The 17,560-nt window shown below is 39.0% G+C and overlaps 1 protein-coding gene across 1 annotated transcript in view; it reads right to left on the minus strand.

Moving 5' to 3' along the window:
* Positions 1-17,560, minus strand: part of KLC1 (kinesin light chain 1) — a 78,771-nt gene that overhangs the window by 21,839 nt on the left and 39,372 nt on the right. The window contains exons 5-12 of the mRNA XM_065403899.1: positions 16,297-16,522; positions 15,609-15,696; positions 14,739-14,840; positions 12,257-12,430; positions 10,863-10,962; positions 9,859-9,908; positions 9,709-9,776; positions 7,840-7,948 (exon numbers count right to left, since the gene is read on the minus strand). Coding sequence (XP_065259971.1) covers positions 7,840-7,948; positions 9,709-9,776; positions 9,859-9,908; positions 10,863-10,962; positions 12,257-12,430; positions 14,739-14,840; positions 15,609-15,696; positions 16,297-16,522 — 917 coding nt within the window. The remainder of the gene's footprint in view (positions 1-7,839; positions 7,949-9,708; positions 9,777-9,858; positions 9,909-10,862; positions 10,963-12,256; positions 12,431-14,738; positions 14,841-15,608; positions 15,697-16,296; positions 16,523-17,560) is intronic.

The following is a 17,560-nucleotide window of genomic DNA, read 5'->3' on the forward strand; positions in this document are numbered from 1 at the left end:
AATGATTAGGGGGCTGGAGCACATGACTTCTGAGGAGAGGCTGAGGGAACTGGGATTGTTTAGTCTGCAGAAGAGAAGAATGAGGGGGGATTTGATAGCTGCTTTCAACTACCTGAAAGGGGGTTTCAAAGAGGATGGATCTAGACTGTTCTCAGTGGTACCAGATGACAGAACAAGTAGTAATGGTCTCAAGTTGCAGTGGGGGAGGTTTAGGTTGTATATTAGGAAAAACATTTTCACTAGGAGGGCGGTGAAGCACTGGAATGGGTTACCTAGGGAGGAGGTGGAATCTTCTTCCTTAGAGGTTTTTGAGGTCAGGCTTGACAAAGCCCTGTCTGGGATGATTTAGTTGGGAATTAGTCCTGCTTTGACTAGATTGGACTAGATGACCTCCTGAGGTCCCTTCCAACCCTGATATTCTATGATTATAACCCTGGTCTGATCTTGTTCAGAACCTTCAATAATAACAGCATTGGATACACACAGAGAAGTCCTTTTGTCCATGCTATGACAAATGCATCTCCTAGCAATACAGGATCAAGACCCCCTCTGGAGCAATACATGATGTATTTTCAATTGGCTGCTGTGGCAAACAGATCTGCCTCCGGAAACCCCTAACTGAGAATATCATGTGAGGGACTCTGGAGTCTAGTTCCCATTCATAAATAAGAAAAACATCTGCTGAGATAGTCTGCCATGGTGTTTTGAATACCTGGGAAGTAAGAAGCAGAGATGACTATGTGGTTGGTTGTGCAAAAATTCCAGAGTTTTATTGCTTTGGCACAGAGAGATGGGGAACGGTGCTCCTCCCTGACAGTTGATAAGAACAGATTTAAATTTTTTATTAAAGTTAATGTTTAAAATTAAATATACACAAGTTAAGAGGGAAGGTACTGTACATCTGGGGTCCGGCTTGAGTTATTTGGGATTACAGGTATCAGTTACAAGGATCACGAGATACATACATATCACATAACCAGCATAGACCCAGATTGGGGCGTGGGAGTTTTTAAAGCATCAGTGGATAAGTGGGTTTGGGTACGCCACCCAGGGAATGTATAAAGAGTCCAAGTCAGTATCAGTGTAGCGAATAAGTACATGGGTGGGGTGCATCCTGTGGTTCATCAGGGAAGGAAGTGGGTTATTTCCCTGGTCGATGGTCTTGATTACACATGCCACGTTGTCGATCATTATCTTTACTGACTTCAATCTGATTAGAGGTAGAAAATTTATGCACGCATTTTTGACCACTCACAATTCCAAAAAGAATATGTGGAGAAGCTGCTTTTGCAGTGACCATATGCCCCACATCTTCTGAGATCCCAGATGTGCCCCCCAACCCAAAAGCAAAGCACCTGATATCGCCACGGTAGGGGGAGATCTGAATGAACAGAAGGAACACCTGTGCAAGTGTTGGTTGGATCCTTCCCCCAATTGAGTAAGTGTGGAATCCGTTTGGGAACAGACAATATTATGCCTATATTATGTTTGCTGGGTTTGTAAACCATTCCTGTAGACCTTGGAGATGTAACCTGGCATAGTGCACTACAAAGACACATATGAGCATGTGTACCAGCAGTTGAGGGCAATCTCTTACTGCAACTTGAGTACTGCCCTGAATCCTTGAGATGAGGTCAGCTAGTGCGAGAAATCCACTGGAGGGTAGGTATACTCTGTCAATGAATCTAGAAAAGCCCTATGAAATATAGACACTGTCATGGAGTCAAAATAGACTGTCTGATTTGAAGGCCCAGACTGTGAAACAGAGAACACATGATCTTTATTGACTCCAGCACCTCCTGATTGGCTTATTAAAAGGCAGATCCTATCGTCTAGGAGGGCGGCTACTATTACGAGAATAATTAACACCACCCTTGGTGCCAAAGATAGTCCAAAAGGAAGTGCACTGTATTGGTAGTGTTTGCTGTTGATTAGGAAATGAAGAAACATTGTGTGATGAGTGAATAGTGACATGAAAATGTGGGTCTTGTAGGTCGAGGGTCACAAACCAATCTAATTCTAACAATGGAATTATTACTGCCAATGTCACCCTCCTGAATTTTTGCTGTTTTATGTATCCATTTAGTGACCTGAGGTCTAAAAATCAGTCTCCACCCTCCCTTCTTTTTGGATATCAGAAAGTATTTTAAGGAGAATCCCATTCCTCTATACTGCACTGATCATGAGAGAGGTCCCTGAAGAGGGACGGGGATGGGAGGAGGGATAGCCTGGAAATGGATAGTGTAACCAGAAGTTATGGCTTCCAAAACTCTTTTGTCTAAAGTTATACGCTCCCACACATCCTGAAAATAGGAAAGGCAGCATCCAAAATGAGGGAGGTGGATAGGACGTTGTAGTTGTATAGTCCTGTCAACTGGATGATTGAGACTTGACCAAGCCGTCCAAATTGTCACTTTAAGGACATGGCTGGCTAGGAGAACGTAGTTGTAGCTGATAGGGATTTCTTTTTTTGAGTACCTAGGTCTCTTGACCAGGGGTTCAGAAGGTCTACGGCATGTTGAATACAGGGCTGGGTGTGCTCTGTGTGTCACCTGAGATCTACTGTATTTCCTCTTATTTACATGAGTATAGATTCCAAAGGATCTCAGCGTGACTCTCAAGTCCTTTAAAAGGTATCCGTCAAGCCTGCAAAGGGCTTGTGACCATCAAATGGGAGATCTTCAACAGTATTTTGAACCTCTGTCGGAAAGCCCAACATCTGCAGCCAAGACACTCTTCTCATGACCACTGCAGCTAATATAGACTGTGTTGCAGTATATGTTGCATCTAAGGAGGCCTGGAGCGATGTCTTCATTAGCAGCTGACCCTCTTGAATGGTGGCTTTAAACTGGCTACGATGTTCCTCTCACAGATGCTCAATAAAGGAATTACATGTGTTGTAATGTAAGTAGTCGTACTTGGCCATGAGTGACTGATGGTTCATTATTCAGAACTGAATCGTGGCTGAAGCATAGATTCAGCAGCCAAAAACATAGAGCCTCTTATGGTCCTTGCTGTACGGGATGGACTTAGAGCTACGTTGCTTACCTCTTCATCAATGGCCTCTACTACTAGAGAGTTTGGAGCTGTGTGAGATAATAGAAACTCTGATTCCCAGGCAGGAACCTAATACTTTTTATCTCTTGCAGGTAGACAGTGTCAAAGTTGGGGTTTGTCAAATAGTCTTAGTGAGCTCCATAAGAGCTTCATTCACTGGAATGGCAATTCTCATGGATGATGAAGTGTGTAAGAGATCTAGGAGTTTATGGGGCTCCTGAAATCTCTGTAAGGGAATCTGACGCCTGTCAGCAATTTGCTTCATCAGTCTGAAGTTATCTCCCATAGAAGGTGATGGAAATATCACAGCTTCATCAGGTGAAGAGGAGGAAATATTCATATGAGGTGTCATCTCCTTGTCTGTCCTTGCTTCTTGCGCCTCCTCTGCCATGGGTGGTGGTACAGGGGGCTGAGGAAAATCGGTCCTTCTCTGTTCCCTCCAGTGGTGTGAAGACCCTATTGCGAATTGCTGGCAATAGAATGACCATGGATCCCAGCAAGGCCACTGGCGGGGCCCAAAGGGATAGGTGGAGGCATCTGTGTTCTTGTCATGGGAGTGTCCTTTTAAGGTCTATCCTCTTGTAAAACATCAGTGTAGGAGGGATAGTGATGTGTTTTAGAATAGACAGGGGAACTTTGCACTGAGATGTGAGAATCTGAAGCGTTCACTCCCACATACTACCCACTATTGTAGTAATCTTTGTACAAAATATGCCTTGTGCAGTATCATTTGAAAACTAATAACTCACTGGTCAATTATATCATGGTAAAATGTGTGTAGCAATATTATGTGAACAGAAGCTGGAAACATGACTGACATGTTTACCAGACAAGTCTGGGGAGAGGGTAAACCTGTTCCTCAAAGACAAAGGACAGGCTAACACCTCTAGCCAGGAGTCATCAAAGTTGATTGACAATCACCTGTCAGGGGCAAGAACAGATGGATCTACATTTTAGCAAGGAACAATATGGAACCTCTTTCCCCAGGAGATTCCATGTCTCCGTCCTCACAACAGAAAGGAACATTATTTAGGAGTGACCCTCAGGGAAATGTGTTTTAAAGGGTGACTGGACTATAAAAGTGAGGGGTAAAACCACCACAGGTTCTCTCTTCTTTCTCTCTCTCACCCATTTAAGACAACTAAGAAACCAGTCCTTTGACTTCGGGGAGGGGGGCAGTATCCTGACCTGAGAATTTGGTCAGCAATGTTGCTGGAAACATGTGGTAAGGATTTCACCTTGAACTAAGTCTAATTTAAGTTTTAGATACTAGAAAGCTAGTTATCTTTATTTCTCTTGTAACCCTTTCTGACTTTAATGCCTTATACTTATACTCATTTCAAATCTCTCTCGGAAGTTAAATAAACTTGTTTTATTTTTTAATCAAAACTAATCCAGTGTTGTGTTTAAACTGAAATGTTTGGGCAACTATTGAATATTGACCCCTTACAGGGCCAATAGACCTATAATATCTGAACTGTCCAAGAGAGCGCTCGAATGCACATTTTAGGAAATTCAGGACTAGGAGTGTGTTGGGGTCACGCTACAAGAAGTAACCAAGGCTCCTGGAAGCCAGAGAGTTGCTGGTGTGTTGCTGAAAGGCTGCTGAGGTCAGAGTTGCTGGACCAGGACTGCAACTATACACAGACAGGGTTTGACCTGCATGCTGTTTGTCTGTTTGAGTGGCCCTGTTTGGTAGCTACCACAGCAAAGCATTGTGAGGCACCCAAGGTTTCAAGGCAAGTGGTATGGACTGCAACCTGGAATGTGACAGGTACCTGAACACCTGTGTTACCGATGGTAAAGATTAGCCCAAGAGAGACTCTGTGAAGGGTGGCTTCAGTACTGATGTAGCTGACACCATGTGCTGGGCACCCAGTAGCGCGTCAGTTACAATTCCCTCAGTACCGTATGAGGTCTAGCCATCCTTGGTACAGCTGACTTCCTCAATATTGGTACTGAGCGTTGCTCCTGGACGGGCTTATAAGTCTTTTCACCCATATCTCTGCCAGTTAGGGTCTGAGTACCCAAACTTGGTACCAAGTCTGCCTTAGATTGAGTTTTTTTTCTTTGCCTTTGCAGTACCAGCATCACTCAGAGCCTACATGGAACTCCTCTTGGGACCTGAGTTCTCCATAGTCCTCTTGTGTCAGTGACAGAGATCCTCTTGCAAATTTACTCCTTACCTCCTTCTGTTTAGAGGAAGATGCAGATGAGGACTTTGGTGCAACAGAAGTACTTAGTGCCACGGTACTGTCTACCTCTCTCAGGGTTTATGGTGACGAGATCTTGATGTGAGCAGAGCAATAGCAGTACTGGGAGGTCTATGTACAGTGGGATCCTCCGCCCCTGGATCTGAAGCTGGACGTAAGCCTTCCTCCATCATCAGACATTTAAATTTGGTTTCCCTATTTTTGGGGATTTACCCTTGAGGGATGTGCAGATCTTGCACTTACTAGGAATATGGGTATCCCCAAACACTGGAGGCACTGGGAAAGCCTGTCACTGATTGGAATAGCCTCACAGCAGAAGAGGCACCTCTCAAATCCTGGGGAACTCACCATACCAAAGAAAAAATAATGAGGCACAATCCCAAGAAGGGGAAGTACTAAACGAATATCTAACTATATATCTAAGAATAAAAGGATTTTTTTATTAATTTTAAATTTTTAAGGGCAAAAGGGAAAGAAAAGACAAAGGAAACATTAAAAGGTAAATAACTATAAAACTATCTACAGGTCTGTCTCATCTTACGCGGGGGTTCCGTTCCGCGGTTAGCGCGTAAAGCGAAAACCGCGTATAGCCAAAACCCCATTGAGTTCAATGGCGGGCGAAATCGCCCGCACTACAGGTATAGTATTAAAACTGTTGTTTTTCTCTTTTTTTGTTTTTGCCAACCGCGTAAAGTTGAAATCGCACATGTTAAATGCACATAAGATGCGACAGAACTGTATTTAAATGCTAAACAGAGAATAGGCACTCATTGCAGACTCCATCTCAAGCAAACGGTGGTTGAGAAGATACAGGCTAACCGCTCTCAGTTTAGTGCCATATCGCCTCAGCATGGTGTATGAGAATGTATGGGGTGCATGTGAGGGCTGAACAGGCATTGCTACCAAAAATCTCCAATCAAAGGCGCAGGGCACAAGTGCACCTTAAGTGGAGCACCCACAGGGACATTGCTCGAAGAACTGCTATTTTACTTTAAAATCTCACTTGGATTAAAGATATATAAAGACCTTATACAGGAGCATTTTCACATATTTATATTAAAAGGGGATATATCAAGATTTTTTTTCTCTAATATCTTCCTTCAAGCTTACTGGTTTTGTCCTTTTCTACTTGGTAAACACTCAGGTTTTCCTTCTGTTTGTCATGGAGGAATGGATTGGATACTTCCTTGTGTATCAAAACAATCAATGTTGATGTCATCAGCACATTTTGGGGTATAAGGTTTGTCAGTAACTCCTTTGCTCTTGCCTATTCCTGGCAGTCTGCTTCTACAGCAACAAAAAATATTGCAGGATCAGGATCACATACTAATAGGTTTTGAAACATCTCAGCTACAAATCGGTGTATTTAAAAAAGAAAGAGGTACTTTATCTGTAAGATATTGCCTGCCATATTTTGACTACAATTTTTTGTTCTGAACTAGTTTACTTGTAGTTTGAATTACAAAGTGTCCACACGAAAACATCATTTTACAAGAAGAAAATTCCTTACTTTTCTATTACCACCAAAATTACTAAATTATTAAAAACAGAATTTCAAGATTTTGTGTTCAACTGATTATCCACCATGACCCCCAAATCTTTTGCTGATAGAATCCCCCATTCTGCAAGTATGGTCTACATTATTTTTTCATAGATGTATACATTTACATTTATACCCATATTAAAACACAAACATACAAGCAGCTTTCCTTCTACTTCAAGAAAAAAAAACGAAAAAAAAGAAAAAAAAAAAAACTTTTCCCCCACATGGAAAGGTGAGGTGGTCATTTGACAGGTTTTAGGATTTGAGAATTTCCAAAAATATTCATTGTAGACACCGGCCCCAGGTCTTGTCTACATTAAGAGAGTTACAAAAGTTCCTCCTCAATAGATTGAAGAGACCTCATATCAACACACAGAAGTATTGGAGAGAGTGTTCACCAACCAAGGCTCCTCTCTTGATCCTCTCCCTAACATGGTCTCCCTCCCCAGAAATGCTTCTCTAGCTATGGTCCCCACATGGTCCAACCTTACCCCCTAAGATTCAACTCCCAACTTCTATTGTGCAACTCCTCACACTGTTCTTGCTGAAAACTGCTGTCTGAGCCTGCTGCTTCTGTCCTCCCTCATGCCCTCCACAGGATTCACCCTCAATTATGCCACGCACATGCATGCTGCCAACCCAGGCCAGGAAGTGTCCCCACTCGGCTGTGCCATTCCTGCACTGCACACCTACCAGTTGCTGTTCTCCTGCCCCCACAATGGCACCTCAGAACACTTAGTATTCCAACAGTTCCTGGTATCATCAACCTAGCAATTACCCAGTTTACTAAGGATTAACATGGCGCCTATATATTTTTAATTTAAACTAAAACTAAGGGTGCTTTTTGTTAACATAATAGATAGTAAATTAGCAAATATATACAGCAATACATCTCTAAAAAACTGCCAGCTACTGAACAGCTAAAACATCATATGTGCACAATATACATCAACTGGAAGTCAAAATGTTGATAAAAACAAACCACAAATAGCATTACTAAGAACAAAGGGGAATTTTCATACTTGCCTGCTTACGAGATCTCACTGCTGCCTCTTCTAATGTTTCAGCAGCTTCAAACTTGCCTTGACGTTTGTAAAGTGCTCCAAGATTCTTTAAGGTAGTTGTTACTGTTGGACTATTAAAAAAATATACATTGAAATTATTCTTAAATTTACATACACATGAAAACTCAAAAACATGAGATAAAAGCTTAGATACCATCAGTATAATCAATATTATCTGAGAATCATCTTTTAAAATATTATACAAGCATTAAATATGTGAGACATTAAAAATATCTTTCAAATGCATTTATGACTCACAAAAAGTGATTGCTTAATAGCCCTGAAAACTAATACAACTACTATCCTCTGGAGCCATGTGACATGAACAACAGCAGTGCTAGCTTCCTGGGTGCCTCAGACCTGACCTCTAGTGGTAACAGTGTAGTTCAGTCTCCAAAATACAGTCAAACTTTTGCCACCAGTGAAATGGTCAGAAAATATGTCAATTAGTGCCCGTATCAATGGTGGGTGTTGTAATATGGATTAGGCACTTGAGATCAAAAATTCCTTCTCGGCCTCTAGCTGGGAGCTACTTTCAGTTGCTACATACCTCATTCAGATTTAAGCCAGTGATGTTGAGGGGAAAGATTTCAAATTCCATTATGAATTTCTTTGAGAATTGTCTCTCCCAACCCCAACAAGAAAAAAAAAACTGATTCAACAATATACCACAATTGTTAATTATAAGTCTTAAACCAGTCAAGACCCTTGCTGAGGTTTTGTTCCAGCAGCATTTGAGCAGAGACCCTGAAGCAATAAGACAGCCTGACTACTTCTGTGGCACACAGTGTTTAGAACAAGAGAGAGAGGTAGGAGCAAGGAGACATTTATGACACTACAAAATTCCTGATGCATGCTCCTCAATAGTTCAGTTACCCGTTCCCCTGCATATCTATTGCATATTTGACTGAACAGATAAGTTTACTAGATCCAGCAATAGTTTTACTAAGTTTTAAAAGTCTTATTTGTATTACTACATCCCCCAACTAAATGCTAAGATGAACACAGAAATAATTCTCACTATTAACAGTGTCAACTATTTTGTGCAGAAGATTTTGATATTATACATAATACACACACAGTACAATAGTTTTGGCTCAAAATTTAAATTTGATACAGAAATTTTTTTATCAAGCATAATACAAAGAGAAAGAAGTGTTTGTTTCTTCAAATTTCAATGAAAATGTTTAAAGTCAAACAAAGCCATTTCTCACAAGATTTTGCAATTCAAACACTGCAGCACTGTGTAGAGCATGAGAATCAAAAAGTAAATGACTTAAACGAGACTAATAATGAAATGCAAAACAGAGAACAGAATAAGGAGTTAATGTAGGTAGGGGGCCAGATGATGTGGCCTGCTCTACTCCCCTCTGTTCTGTCTATACTATTGATACGCAGTGGCACAGAGACTGATCAGATGCACAGCATGTGGGAGTTCCCAGCAGGCACAGAGCTGGCATAGTAAGCTCCTATATCACCCCTCCTCTGTAATTCCTGGAATAAGGGGTATGTTGAAACTGGGGGAAAAGGCATGTCCAGAGTTTGCTGCATTCTACTCATCTCCAACTGACAGATGGTCTTTTGGGTGCTGTTACTAGCCACTGGAATTTGCCTCAGTTGAGATAAAAAAGGCCTCAGAACCAAGTCACAATCAGATCCCCGAAGCCACCTTCTCTGCTGTGGCCAGCAAACATGGCCTTGGATTTCTTAGATATCAGTTTTAATATTAGTAACACAGATGAAAGGATTTTATTTTTAAGTATGATTTTAAAACTGACATTTCTGAACACTGTATTTTCTGTAGTTAAAATGCTTTAAATAATATACCTACCTATCAACTTTGCAAGCTTTGTACCAACCACCATACTCTCCGAAGGATGAGCCATCTTTTTGCTTTCCCTAAATTGAAAACAGCATGTTAAAAATATATCTGTAACTAACAACAGAAATTCTTAAAACAATTATTCAATCATGTCCTTACTTTGCATTCTTCTCTCTCCTCAGCATGCATCCAGATGGGTTTATTTTCATCTGGTGAAAATATAAATAATAATAATAGCAGTGAAAGAAGTAGACATTAATATTCAGGTTGAAGAAAGCTGAAGACCAACAAAAATAATGGTTCTGGCAGCACAATTAGCATTTTTGACACATTACAGAAAGACTAAGCAGATTAACAAAACACGTGTGTCTGCCTTTAACTGGCTTTAGAAGAGAAAAGATACCTAGAAGTCAGCATTACAAAATTGCTGACAGAGCGCTATTTCTAAAAGACTTTGATCCAACCAAGTTGGTGGAAGTACATACTGACAAGAGCTTAGTCGTTTGCTAGAATACACACATTTATTTCTTTTATTGTGACAGCTACTGAATGCTGCAAAAGTAACTGTCTTATTGCAAGGAAATGAAAATACTGCATTACAATTAGTAGTTTATGAAACATGTTCTACTGGAACAATGTACAAATAGACTGCTGACATCTAGCTGTTAAATTTACAGTCTGCCCAATTTAAGAAGAGGATAAGTTTTTCTGCATTCTTTAATTGTTTTGGCAGATGAGCTCAAACAGTTGACCATTATTTTTACCAAGTAATCTAAAATCCTATACTGAATTATTACAGTCACTGACTAGAAGACGACAAACATAGTCCCGTGTGTATACTAGCTCTTAGACACTAGAGTTTGGGGTTCTATAGAACATCCTAAAGTAGGTTAGATAGAAAAGTAGTCTGTTACGTAGACTTGCTAAGTCTCACTCATTTGGAAAAAATCCTTGTTTTGGATTAATTTTAATGCAGTAATTAAAGTCTTTCCTCCTTAGGATGGATTTTGCTGTATGTTTCAATAAAGTCTAAAATTTCATTCCTTTTAATCTCCCTCAAATACTCACAACTTTAAGTATAATATCAATTAGTCTTAAACAGATTTATTTTGAGAAGTATAAAAAAGAAATCCTACTTTTCAGTTGTACACCAAGTTCCTTACCATCTACAGAGCCAAATTCCTTTTCATGTGCACGAGTAAGAATCTCTTTGTATAAAGTTTCTGCTTGCTTAAATTTTCCCTGTTTCAGATAGCAGGATGCCTAAAAAAATAATATAAAGGTATCAGCATAGGAAAAGTTTTGATTTATCTTTTAAAGACAGAATGTACCTATAATTACATGCTTGTTGAATAAAAAAAACAACATTATTTTCTCCTGGGGAAATTCTGAGCCAAAAATGCAAAATTCTGCATTATTTTGACAAATAAAATATGCAACAATATAATCACACCAATTTCACTTATTTTGGTAATTTATTTAAACTACCATACAGAAAAAATACCACAATAAAACTGTTCAGCATTTCCTAAACACAAGAAAGTTAAGTTACAAATACTTGGTAACCAATACCCTGCATTCCTCTTATCCTGGATTTTCATTTAAATTACATTACTTTTATTTTGGTGTTCTGTAAAGTAGAATGTCGCTTTAAATTGCTCAGACATTCACACACAAAAAAGTCAGACAGTTTTGCTAATCATGGTCCTGCCTTTTTTTTTTTTTTTTTAAACATGGAAACGTAAAATAGATCCTGAGTTGTAATCTAACCCCATTGTGCTTCTCTGGCACAGAAAAAAAAGTGAGAAAGCACATAGACCTTCCTAGCTGAGGATTTAGTTACTGTTATTTACAATAAGGCTCCTTTACACCACTCTGGCAAGGTAAAGAAGTCTTCATTGACTAAGAATGGGAACAATTAACTAACGATGGGAACATTAGCAGCCTGCCTCCTTAGGGCTAGTCTACACTGGCAACGTTAAAGCACTGCCAAAGCAGCGCTTTAAGGTGGCTTGTGTAGTGGCAGCATAATGCTGGGAGAGAGCGCTCTCAGTGCTCTAAAAAATCCCACCTTCACGAGGGACACGTAGCTACCTGCGCTGGGAGCCGCGGCGCTAGTACACTGTCTACACTGGCACTTTACAGCGCTGAAACTTGCTTCACTCAGGGGGGTGTTTTTTCACACCCCTGAGCGAGAAAGTTGCAGCACTGTAAAGTGCTAGTGTAGACAAGCCCTGACACTCGTCCGTACGCAGGCACGCGCCGAGCCCTACCCCCTTAACATCTCTCCAGGGACATACGCACGCCCAGCCTCCTTTCCTTTCCTCCCCTCCCCCTCCCCGAGCGATTTCTCTGCTGCTGACTGCTCTCAGCAGATGCGCCAGGGCTGCTGGGGAAAGGACGTGTGTTCCTCAGATTTCTTTGCTCCCCATATTTCTGCAGGGGAGCCAAGAAATCTGCGGAGGATATGCATTCTGCACCCAGGAGTAATTATTTTAGCATATCAGAAAAAACAAAGCTTACATTTTCCTATTTTTACTTCATGTTACAAACTTACCAGATTATTCTTTGTTTTTGCTACATTTGGGTCATCCAGTCCTAGTTTAGTTTGGTAGATCTCAAGTGCCCTTTGATAGTAGTACTCCACCTCTTCATATTTACCCTGATTCTGACACAGTAAGGCCAGGTTATTTAACTGTTTGGCAACATCTGGGTGATCCTTCCCCAGGACCTGGAAATGAAGGTACCATACATTAAAACATTCCCCATTTATTGTATTAGATTTTAAAGAAGCATGATCTTAAAATGATCTTTCACAACTTTTTTCTTTCTAATTTCAATATCAGACCATATTCTTTTACCTCAGCAGTTTACCCTGCTCAGACTTTTCTATAATTAAGATTCAGTCACTATTTTCATTATAAATCCCATTTTTTGGTTGAGAGTGGAAGAGGGCCCCGTTTACGTTAGGTATACACTAGGACTGCTCTTGGCTGACATGGCAAATAAGGTATCAAGTGGGCATCTAATTTTCAACCATTTTCACAAAAATCAAGTAGTTTAGACATTTTCCATCTATAGCAAATTTTAAAAGATGCTTTTGTGCACTCAATCAAAATTCAAAGTTAAACTGAAATTTTACAGGCTAAGATTACAATGCATTAGAGAAACTGATATTTGTTAAATAAACTTCTCAATACAGCTTCCAAAAAGTCCTTTGCATGAATATATTCCAATAAGTTTTAGGATATCTTTCAGTCTCGCAAAGAAGAAATATTCTATTTTTTTCTAATTTGCATTGTGTTAGACACAGTCATTTGGTCAGTAATTATGTTGTTTTGCTAATGACTAGTCATTCTGTAAGTGAGGGAGGTATAATAGAATTTTTCTAAATATGTACATTTAATTATTCTCCAATTCCTATAATACTGTATATAACCAGGGTCTTGTGTATTCTGCAATTCCATGGCTATGGAATTTGCTCTAGAATCCAAACTTCTGTTTGAAAGAAAACAGTTTCTAGCTCTTACGATTATGAAGAAAACTTATAAACTTGAACTGAGTGTAAGCCAATGCAATGATGTCCTGTTGATTTTTCTCTACACTCCATTTTTTTCTGAAATAAGATCTCCCACAACTTCTCTACCTTCAGTGAAGTGCCACCAATGTCAGCAATAGCTGGAGTGCTAGTGAACAGGATTAAAAAACCTGGTGGCAAGAACTCCAGCAGGCAGTTTATAGTTGCACTTCCACCAGCATTAGTGGGAGACTGACACAAAACTTCAGCATAGAAGTCTGCATGAAGCCTGAAACAGTAGCCCTGAAAAATGAGGATTACCCCATGACATCCAGATATTACAATTTAAATCTTAACATTGTAACTATCATTGTTGATCATTTTAATATCAAACTGACAGGCTTACCTGACAAATGAAAATTGCCTCAACTTTTCCAGGTGACCAAAGCCCAAGTTGTTTTTTGCCCAAATAATAACCCTCCATCTCCTTTGACAACTTTTATAATAGTTATGTATTTGCAATACAATATCTCACACCATATTAAAATTTACAGGCAGCATGAAACAAATTGATTTGCACAGCAGGTCAAAATATCACAGGCTTACGTTAGCAACTGTATTATTCATTTTCATATTTAGTTCAATAAAAACCTCATTTTCAATAATATTTGAAGATGATGCAGACTTCTCTATTTCAAACTGATTATTCAGAAAGTACAGAGTAATTGGGGGGGGTAGAGGGGGGAGTCCTATCAGATAGAAATTTTTATTGTCTTAATTCTTCCTGTTTCATGGATTCTAAAACAATTGTTTGAGTTAGTCCATTTACATTAATCCCAGGTCAACAATTATCTCTATCAGGATTAAAACATTTTAAACAGCATTCAAGTAAACTAGTCAGCACATCTATGGCTTTGCACTTACCAGAGTTTAAGGATTTCCCTATAATAGCTATGAAAAGCCTAAAAAATTTTTTTGTATATAATGTGTGGATTATTCAATTAGATCCTAATTGAGAGAGCAACAAAATAATTCATAACAGGAGATGTAGTTTTCAAGTAATAGAATAACTTAAAAAACATACAGCATACTTAACCAGTTTTAACATACTGCAGTGCAGACAGCCAGACAAATGCACTGGAATAAGCATTTTCACTCTCTGCGGCAGTACAAAACTAACTTGAAATATTTAAATGGCATACATTTATTTTGTATTCAAATGCTCTAGTCAACCCAATAGAAACATACCTAAATGTCCTTTTCCTGCAGCGTTGCTCTTACTTTACAGTTATTGCACAACTTTAGAATACACCCAAAGCCTCTCAAGATTTTTAAGTTAATTTTCTTAAAACAATTTTGTATTTTAATTTAAGAAGCTGTAGAACTCTATCCAAGGTATTTAGTATTGCTTGGTAGGTCTAACCAATCAAAATATGAGAGAGAGAGTTTTTTCTAAAAAGCAGAAGTTGAAATTCACAGAAAATAAAAATCCATTGTCAGGCTTCTGTTTTTTACTCTGTACCTTTTCTCTGATCTCCAAAGCTCTCTTACACAAAGGTTCTGCCTCCTTGTACTTTCCTCGTTTACCATAAAGCACTGCAAGATTGTTTAGAGTAGCTGCCACCTGTCAACAGCAGAGAAACATTATATATGAAGTGAATACCTAGTGAAAGAATGAACTAGTTAAAATATATTTACAATGGACTGCTGTATTCATATCCTCTATGTACAGTGAAGACCTCTGGCAAAATCACTGCATTAAGAAATAACTCTTAAATGAGAAGACATAGCAAACTGTGAAATGTATTTAGTTAGTCTGTTGAAATGTGATTAATGCATAAATTTGCTCTAAATAGGACAACACAGAAATAAAGCTATATTACATAAATCCAGATTCACAGAGTTGCCCACTGTAACATAGATTATATGAAGCAATACATCACCAAGTTAAATTTTAAAAGTGACTTGAGCACGAACATCTTGATTGGAATTATCTGTTTTATTTTAAAACAGAGGCAGTAAAACAAATCAGAAGTACAATTTTTACATGAATTCAGCAACTGAATTGTTTAAAATAAGCGAATTAAAATATTCCTTCAGAAGTTAATTTTTTCCACATACAGACCATGCAACTTGATTCATAATCAAATAAATGTGGCAGCAGAGTAATTTTTGGGTGAAATAGTTTGAAATGGATAAAATGCTCAAAGACAAGTTAAATATTAAAAGAATGCAAAATATTATATTGTGGCCTCCTACCTGTCCTGTTTAGTGACAAGCCAGATCTTAAATGTTCCTGTTGAGTTTAATATTAGAATAAGTTGGGCAGGGGAAGAAAAAAAAAGTGTCAGTGAAAAACACAACTAAAAATATGAAAATCAGATATACAAACCGCTGGATGATCTTTGCCCAAAGTCTTTTCACGAATAGCCAAGGCATCATTCAAGAGGTTTGCTGCATCTTTGTATTTGTTCTGGTCCCTAAATTTTAGAAAACCATAATTAACACTTTACTCTGTTTCACAAAAAAAGGAAGTAGCATTTAAATAAAAGTCTTATAAGATAATGAACTGCAAAAGTAGGAGCTGACTTCAGTGTCAGGATAGGAATGCTATAGTACAGAAGAGAAGGGATCAAATGCAGACACAGTCCTTCACTTCCAAGGGCAAAAAACTACAATTAAAGTAGTTTTTTTTTTGAGGGACTGGAAATGAACTATCTGCATATGTACATCTTGCCATCCAATTTACAACAGCATTAGCATAAACCGAGAGGTAGTTGTCTGACTGTCTTCTCAATGATCTAAGATGGATGGATAGTGAAATTTCAAAATGAATAATAGCATTCCAAAAACTGAGGTATGGGAAGATATTCAGGAACTCATCTAGACCCTGGTGTACTGTGGTGTGACAGAGCACCCCAGGTCAAGTACCCATGTGATACCACAAATAAAAAATTTAGAACCTACAAAATTGTCAAAAACATTTTTATAGCAGTCCCAGCATTAAGGCCTCTAGTCAACTTTACAGAAACAAAGAAGTTTAGTTAATGGAGAATTTAAATGTATAGCAGAATACCAACCTGTACACCAAAGCAAGTATGTTTAGCATAGTGGCAACATCAGGATGATCATGACCTGAAGTCTTCTCCAGATCTTCAAGTGCTTGTTTACACAGGGGTACAGCAACCTCATATCTACCTTGGGAAGCATACTGGATAACCAGATTATGAAGAGTCCTTAATCTTGCTGGAATTTCATAGCCCCCTTGTTGAGCAGCCGCTGCTGCACTGCTATGCTGCTGTTGGACTGCAAAAAGAAGGCAACCGATTTGAAACCATTTTGAAAGAAAAATCCATGCTCCCCAGATACTAGACACTAAAATTAATCTAATTGTTTTAAAGTGTGGTTCTGTTCTGAAACATGACTGTAAAAAATGGCACTCCCATACTAAGCAGATCCTCTCCCTGTCTGTATTCTGACTGACATAGTTCACTCCCATTTATTCGAATAGCCTAGGGGACATCTGAAAGTTTTGGAAAACTAGGAGTTTGGATAAACAAAAGTGCTATTTTGATCTCTTCTTTTACTGCCCTAGAAATACAAGAGGGAAGGGAGTAATGCTGATATTTGCTTAATACTTTGTACTTTCAATAAAGAGTAAAAACAATGTTAATGTGATTGAGTTAATTAAAAACACCAAAATTGTATTAAAACCACTGTGGACATCATTTATTCTGATTAATTCAAATTAAACAATTTAATATGTCCTGACAAGGTGTTGTTGCTGATGAAATGGGAGTAGGTCTCAGTAACAACAGGGAACCACTCAAAACCAATATACAAATACAAAGCTGTTTAGTGCTAACAAGCTAACCAAGAAGTTATTAGCAAGTTATTAACATAGGGCTAACTGGGGGACATATTGTGGATTTGGACAACTAGGATTTTCGGATAAAGAGAATTCAGGTAATATAATACAGTATAACTCCAGTTATGAACAAGTTCATATTTTTACTACTTTTTACCCCTATGAGCCAATAAAAGCTATGGGGAGAGAGGTGGGATCTAATCTGATTCACACAGCAACTGAATTAACAACAAAGCTCCAATTTTAGGGCCAAATTCTGCCCTCAGTTACAGCTACTAAAGGTCCAAGTAACCTAGGGGGAAGGGTAGGGCAAGACAAGCAACACCAGCCAGCCACAGGAAGGTGACTAGAGTTAGTCTACTTTTCCTCCTTTATCCCCTTGCTCCAGGAGTATGAAGTCTCAGTAGTCATCTTCTTCCACATGCCCTGCCCTCCTCTCCAGCATGTCCTGCTCTCCTCTCCAACCACTCTTCCCA

The sequence above is a fragment of the Emys orbicularis genome, chromosome 4 (genome assembly GCF_028017835.1).
Source record: "Emys orbicularis isolate rEmyOrb1 chromosome 4, rEmyOrb1.hap1, whole genome shotgun sequence".
In the NCBI taxonomy this organism is placed as follows: Eukaryota; Metazoa; Chordata; order Testudines; family Emydidae; genus Emys; species Emys orbicularis.